This window comes from Pyxicephalus adspersus, chromosome Z (assembly GCF_032062135.1).
Source record: "Pyxicephalus adspersus chromosome Z, UCB_Pads_2.0, whole genome shotgun sequence".
NCBI lineage: Eukaryota > Metazoa > Chordata > Amphibia > Anura > Pyxicephalidae > Pyxicephalus > Pyxicephalus adspersus.
The window spans coordinates 89,353,010-89,360,555 of NC_092871.1; the positions used below are offsets into that span (position 1 = coordinate 89,353,010).

General features: G+C 41.9%; 1 protein-coding gene across 1 annotated transcript; it reads right to left on the reverse strand.

Moving 5' to 3' along the window:
- Positions 1–1,825: 1,825 nt before the first annotated feature.
- Positions 1,826–4,195, reverse strand: LOC140343785 (uncharacterized). Its single transcript, XM_072430659.1, has one exon. The coding sequence runs from the start codon at positions 4,112–4,114 to the stop codon at positions 3,350–3,352; it is 765 nt and encodes a 254-aa protein (XP_072286760.1). The 5' UTR covers positions 4,115–4,195; the 3' UTR covers positions 1,826–3,349.
- Positions 4,196–7,546: the final 3,351 nt, after the last annotated feature.

The window sequence follows — 7,546 nt, forward strand, 5'->3', positions numbered from 1 at the left end:
TGACTTCCCACTTTTGTACCTGTAAAAAGCCCAAGGTTGTATTCCTTCCAACAAATCAGTCAGCATGGTCACCTTCAAAATATCTGCATTTAGCCTTACTTTGGCTGAATGGACCTCCAGCCAAATTTGTGCAACACTACAGATGATATAACCTGGTCCTGATGGAGGTCAACTTGAAGCCCTTCAGTTCTGCGCTGTGGAACCAACCAACAAATTGTCTTCCATTTTTAGCACTATATATATCAGTGTTTCTCAAGCTTTTTAACATAGAGGAATCCTTCAAATAACTTTCAGGTCTTCAGGGAACCTCTTTTATAATTACTACTGTATATCCACAGATCACAGTATATTAGCATGTAGTCAGTGGGAAGAATTCCTCTTACATTGCTGGCCAGTGGGAAGAATGTCACCCTTACCGATAGCAAAATAGATCATCGGGGCCACTTACACTGACCTGTGAGTCACAAATTTCTTATTGCTCAAGAAATTCCTACAAACTTCTTCAGGAAACATGGTTGAGAAACACTGACCTTGTCACCTGCCTGCACAACATTCATATAAAATTATACATGAAATCACAGTTGGGTAAAATAATAATTTAATTTGTATTTGTAGGAAGAAGATTTCATCTGGACAAAAGACAAAAAAATAAACAATCCCTAGTCATTTTTAGGAAAATGTCAGATTTCAGCAAAACATTATTTCTTACCAGGTACTATATGAAAAAAAGAACATATTGTTTTTGTATTTTTTGTTATTTATACATGCTTTTATTTTTCTTGGTCCGATATTGTCAATATTTGAATATAAATATGACCTTCTACCCTCAAAATGTTTGAATTTTCTGTTGGTGTCAGTGGAGGTCTGGGTTTTCTAGTAGCTTCCATGTGTCAGTTGGATGGTAGGCTGGTCTGACCCTCACAAATATTCCCACCAATGTTGTATTAACTTTTACCTAATAAACTCTATATTAAACTGTTGCTTGTAAGATTGGTATTTTCAGACCTAAAAACTCCATTAATCTTATCAAGGTGTCAGTTTTAAGAATTGTCATATATAGTAGCCTTGAAAAAAACCTTGCAGGACTATTTCATTTACATTCCATTTCTTCTCACTTATTAAAAACTTGGGAACAATTATCCTTTCATTAGGCTCAGAAAAATGGCCACCCCATCATTCTCCTGCTTACGTGGTAAAGTATTTCCAGTACTTCCAGGGGATCCCTCTGATTTTATAAGTCCAGTCAACCTTTATTTATTAGTCCCAGGCCCAGTTGTTACAATTCAAAAGTTCTGCACTTGGCTCTTTTTCCTTGCACGGTCTGTCCCTACTCAAGCAAAAAGCCAACCCTCAGCCACCACTGCTAGAATAGCCCCAGGGTTATAATTTCCTGTACACTGTTTAGGATTTAGGGACACCTAGTGCTTTAAGATATCAAGTACCCAACACCTTTCTTCTACCTATAGTACTTATTTAGGCAACTAAACTAATAAAAGGAATGGGGGAGCTCCGCTATGAGGAGAGATTAGCTGAACTGAATCTATTCTCCCTTGAGAAGAGACGTATAAGGGGGGATATGATCAACTACTATAGATTGCTTTAAGAAAAAGCTGGATGATCTCTAGAAGCACAGAATATAACTGGGGATTAAGGATTTAAAGTAAAAATAACAGAGACTGCTGATCCAGGGAACATCCGATTGTCTCATGGAATCAGGAAGGAATTTTTTTTCCCCAGTTTTTTGCCTTCCTCTGGATCACATTTGTCTGTATGGTTTTGATATCTGGGATATGTTTACCTAGTGGTTGAACTTGATGGATTTTTTGTCTTTTTTCAACCTGATTTACTATGTAACTATGTATGTCATGATTACCCACAACTGCATTGGATAACAGAATCCAGCTGATTGAAACGGGTTATGTTGTAGCTAGTTCCAAATGCTGCAAAGAGCCAATAGCTCAGTGAATGGGCTACATACCTCGTGGAATTTCTCCTAGCATCAAAAACACGAAGCTTGGCTTCCAATCCATGTGTTGTGGTAACGCGCAGAAATGCACACTGATACTGCATTGTGAATGGCACCCAACACACACATAGAGATTTGCCTTAGAGATGACTCATTTTTTTTTGGCACATAAAGAATAAATCAGCTACACTTTATTCCGCGATGGAACACATGTTAAAGCACAAACATTAATGCAAAGCACCACAATGTTGAGGCGTGAAAGGGTGCCCAGCAGAAGTTCTGTAGGTTCTACAAAATCACCAATGGGAAAACAGGATTTTAGGAAACAGAAACTTGGCTTCTGGAAGCAAAATGAATGCTTGGCATTGCTAGACATTGCACTGCAGGTACAATGACGACCCCTAAGGGGAAGTTTTTGATTCCCTGGTCTCATAATAAGTTGGATGAATGTCATCCAACCCAGAAGAGGGCTGGCACTGAACTTTATTCGTGGTCCCAAATATCTCCCTATGCATGAATGTAAGCCATAGGAATAGATGGGAATCAGAATGTCATGGAGATAGACTACTGACCCAGTCCTGGCAAAGCACCTGGAAAGTCCAAAACTGCATTGCCAGTTTGTCTTCCATCAGATGTACTTTAGCGCAGTTAAATGATTCCTGTTTTATGTCCTTTGCTGGCTCCTGTCTGCAACATGCTTGGACATTTTGTGTCTGTATGTTATTGGATGCTTCAAATTGCATCTGACACAACATACATTTTAAACACAACTGTTGTTTGATTAGAGGTTTAGTTAAAATGTTGTTTAGTCTGACAAAGCTCTGACCTTACCCATCCAACCCATGATAACGCATGTGAAGAACTAATGCCTATGGACTGCCTATGGTTCATAACATGACTGTGAAAAATATAGATTTTTGCAAATATTTAACCATTTTGATGAAATGCATTGAACTAGGAATGGCAAATCAAGGTAGTTTTTGGAGGTTTAAAGGTACAATAGACAATAAATTGCTCCTTAAGGTTACAGAAAATCCTGCTAGCCATGCTGGACCTGTTCTTGTTTCAAAAATGGTGCTTTATAACCTCATAATTGTGTTTCTGTCACAGAAAGAAAATACAAATAACGGTACATAAAAAATGATCAAATACACAAAATAGAAAAAAACAAAGAACAGAAAAGACAAAAAAATTAAATCACCCATAAAACAGAAAATGCAATTGTTTTTCTAAGCAAGTGAGTAGAAAATTTGCCTATAATGCAATGTAACATTGGGAGAAATCAATATCAACCAAATTATTCCACTCAGACATTTCAATATGTAAGGCAAAGTTATGGCCTCTGTGTGGTCAAACTTTGACCTGGGCTCCATGTTGAGATATTTAGTGGCTTTTGAGACCAACATGCTCTGGGAACCGCTCTCCACAATCACTACAAATATAAAGAACATCTTCTAAGTGAATCTTCTGATGAATATTCAGGTAGGTCTTATGGGTGTATCGTTTACTACATTTGTGACACTCAAATGGCCTCTCTCCTGTGTGTATCCGTTTGTGGAGCACTAGTTGAAGGTTACGAGTGAACCCCCTCCCGCATTCCACACACACAAAAGGCTTTTCCACCAAATGAGTCTTCTGGTGGCTGGCAAACGTAAGCCCGTTACTCAAACTTTTCCCACGCTGGTTACAGATATAAACGGTGCTCTCTGTGTGGAGTTTATGGTGGGCCACCAAGTTGGAGTTACTACTAAAGCTTTTGCCGCACTGCTTGCAGCTATAGGGCCTCTCTCCGGTATGAGTCTTCTGATAAATGACAAAATGGGACTGGTCGCTAATGCATTTGCCGCATTCCTGGCAGGAATAAGGCTTGTGTCCGGTGTGAATCCTTTGGTGTAACACCACATGCGAGCTTTGGATAAAGTTTTTCCCGCAGTCTATGCACACGTAGGGCCTTTCTCCGCTACGGATCCTTTGGTGAGTAGCCAATGTTGAACTCTGAGTAACAAACTTGTCGCAGTCTGCACATGCATATGGTGTCTCACTAGTGTGGGTCCTTTCATGTGTCACTAGTGTGGAACTGTGCGTGAAACATTTACCACATTCAAGATAAAAGTATTGCCTTTGCCCAGACCAAGCTCTATACTTCATCTTCCTATCACCTCTGTTGACGCCATAGGTAAACCTTAAAGGTAAAACGTTGCCTGTGATAAAGGTTCCAGTTTCCACATCAGTGTTAATAGAATGAGCTGATAACAACTTCTCCCCTTTTTCTTGCAATGGGGAAATGGGACCAATCTTCTCAGGGTTGTGGCCCTTTAATGCACCCAGTACTGATGTTCCCCAATCACTGGCTCCGTGTTTATCAGCTTGGTATACACGTCAGATGATTCCCATCTAATCATCTCAGGACTGATATCAGATGGGAATGTGGTGTGTGTACAGCGCTCATCATTAATTGATCCGTCCTGATCCACAAACGAGGAATGATCGTAATACAAGTGAAGGGGAGAGAGTTCAGCTGGGTGCCGCTCCATCGTTCCCCCTTCTCTCCAATAGTGCTGTATGTACATCACTCGTTTATGCATTGTTCAGTCTTTTGTCATTGGAAAGGATCGTAAAAAGTCTATTGTGTGTACGCAGCCTCCGGTTTTGTCCCTGGTGACCAGGGAGAATTTACCAGAATAGAGGCAGAATCCTCCAACAGGAATAAGAGGGCATCTTCCTGCCTGAACCAAGACTTTCACAATATGATCGCTTCCTGTTATGACAACGGCCTGTTCCTATTTCCCAGTTGCAGGCCTATGTTGTCAACCTGTCAGCATTTCAATACACATTACACAGGCATGGTGCCACCTACTCCGAGAAATATAACGTAGCCATCTCTGGGGTGCATGTAGGCAAAACATTTTAATCAAAAGAAAAGATAATTGCTTATAATGCCCAATGCTTTAGCATCCTAAATAGCATTCTGTGGGTTTACATTGACTAAATTCTACAAGGTGGCCCAGTGGTTAGCACTCTGGCCTTTGCAGTGCTGGGTCCCAGGTTCAAATCTGGGTCAGGACTCTATCTGCATGGAGTTTGTAGGGTCTCCCTGTGTTTGTGTGGGTTTCCAAAAACATGCAGTTAGGCTTAGACTACATGGACTTTTTCCCCGCCATTTAACCTGAGGATTTATAAGCCCATGTTTGAAATCTCTATGCATTCCAATGGGCTAATCTGCACCAGGATGTTCCCTTAAGGCACGTTTATAAGCGACAACTATAACGTTACTTGCAACGTTTAAAACATTTAAACGCGGAGTTAATGCTGAAAAACCCCTATAAATGCAGGTAAATGCTTCCAGTGATTTCAATGGGGTGTTTTCCCATGTTTAGAAGCTCTGAAATGTAAACACGTTAAAAAGGAGGAATAGACGTTTTCCAGCATTTTAATGGCAAACTTTAGGCAAATAAAAGTGCACAGAAACGCAAATAAATGTACATGTGTTTTGAAAAACGTCCGTGTAGACCCAGCCATATTGGCTTCCCCCCATATTGACCTTAGACTGTAATAATGATATGTGACTATGGTAGGGACATTGGATTGTGAGCTCCTATGAGGGACAGCTAGTCACATGACTATGGACTTTGTACAGTGCTGCGTAATATGTCAGAGATATATAAATATGTATATGGAAACTGAGCACCAGAATTATGTGGAATGTTTTATGGAAAAACTCACAATGAAATACAGATGTATAACATTCCAGTACACAGAACATGCATCCATGTAGGGCTTATATAGAAGAATGCATGCATGTGTGTATATATAGCTAATAAAACAATGGTGGGGGCTGTATATATGACACAAACTATTCCTTATACATGTTCCTGGCTCGCTTCCTACCTGCGCAGATAGGCCTTTTGTGTGCACCTGGCCCTGGGAGGATGCAGACAGCCACTGACAGGCTGGAACCCAGAGGGATGAAACCCAAATGGATGGAACCCAGAGACATGGAACCCAGAGGGATGGAACCCAGAAGGATGGAACCCAGAAGGATGGAACCCAAATGGATGGAACCCAGAGGGATGGAACCCAGAAGGATGGAACCTAGAGGGATGGAACCCAGAAGGATGGAACCCAGATGGATGGAACCCAGAAGGATGAAACCCAGATGGAAGGAACCCAGAAGGATGGAACCCAGATGGATGGAACCCAGAAGGATGGAACCCAGATGGATGGAACCCAGAAGGATGGAACCCAGAAGGATGGAACGGATGGAACCCAGATGGATGGAACCCAGAAGGATGGAACCCAGAAGGATGGAACCCAGATGGATGGAACCCAGAAGGATGGAACCCAGAAGGATGAAACCCAGACGGAAGGAACCCAGAGGGATGGAACCCAGAGGGATGGAACCCAGAAGGATGGAACCCAGAAGGATGAAACCCAGAAGGATGGAACCCAGAAGGATGAAACCCAGACGGAAGGAACCCAGAGGGATGGAACCCAGAAGGATGGAACCCAGAAGGATGGAACCCAGATGGATGGAACCCAGAAGGATGGAACCCAGACGGAAGGAACCCAGAGGGATGGAACCCAGAGGGATGGAACCCAGAAGGATGGAACCCAGAGGGATGGAACCCAGAGGGATGGAACCCAAAGGGATGTGGGTATATGTAGTTAGAATTCAATCCAGATCATTTTATTCAACGATTAGAAAACTACAGCTTCCAGAATGCAGCTCTCAGGAGGAGTTACAGAGCTGCAAAGCGTAGGCCAGGTTATCCCACACAAGTATATTTCCTTTGATATCATTCTGTGTATCCCTTCCATGTTCTGGCTGCTGTCCCTCATTTCCTCCTCAGTCCGACATTTTGTTGTGCGACAACAAGCAGGTTGGCCCACATTGAACTGACTGTCAAGCAAACGTCATGACCACCAAATCCACACAATAAACATTATTAGTATAGCAAGGATAATCGCAGTTTATACAGTGATTGCAAATCCACCAACCCAAACACTAATACAATATAAGCTTTACCATGGTAATGTCATGGCTTCCATTTCACCTGAGAATCAAATTCAAGCTCCTCCCCCACCTACCTACCTGATACACAAATCCCTCCACAGCTCCTCCCCCACCTACCTACCTGATACACAAATCCCTCCAGCTCTCTCGGCTCCTCCAATGACCTTATAATGACTTCCTCACTCATAACCTCATCACACGCACGGATACAAGACTTCTCTAGAGCTGCCCCCACTCTCTGGAATGGTCTCCTCATCCTATTCGGCTTGCTCCTACTTTCTCCTCATTTAAAAACCCAACGCTTCCCCCTCACCTACCCGTCTTCTTCTGTCTCCTAAACCCTCACTACTCCCCACCATTCCATATCCCCCTCCTATTGCGTGATACTTCCCCCACCTCCTAGATTGTAAGCTCTTCGGGGCAGGGTCCTCTCCTCCTCCTTATTTAATGTACATCACTGAGTAATATGTTGGCACTATATAAATCCTGTTTATTATTATTATATTATTAATAATAATAATAATAATAATAATAATAATGACATATGTACTTGTATCTTGATGTGA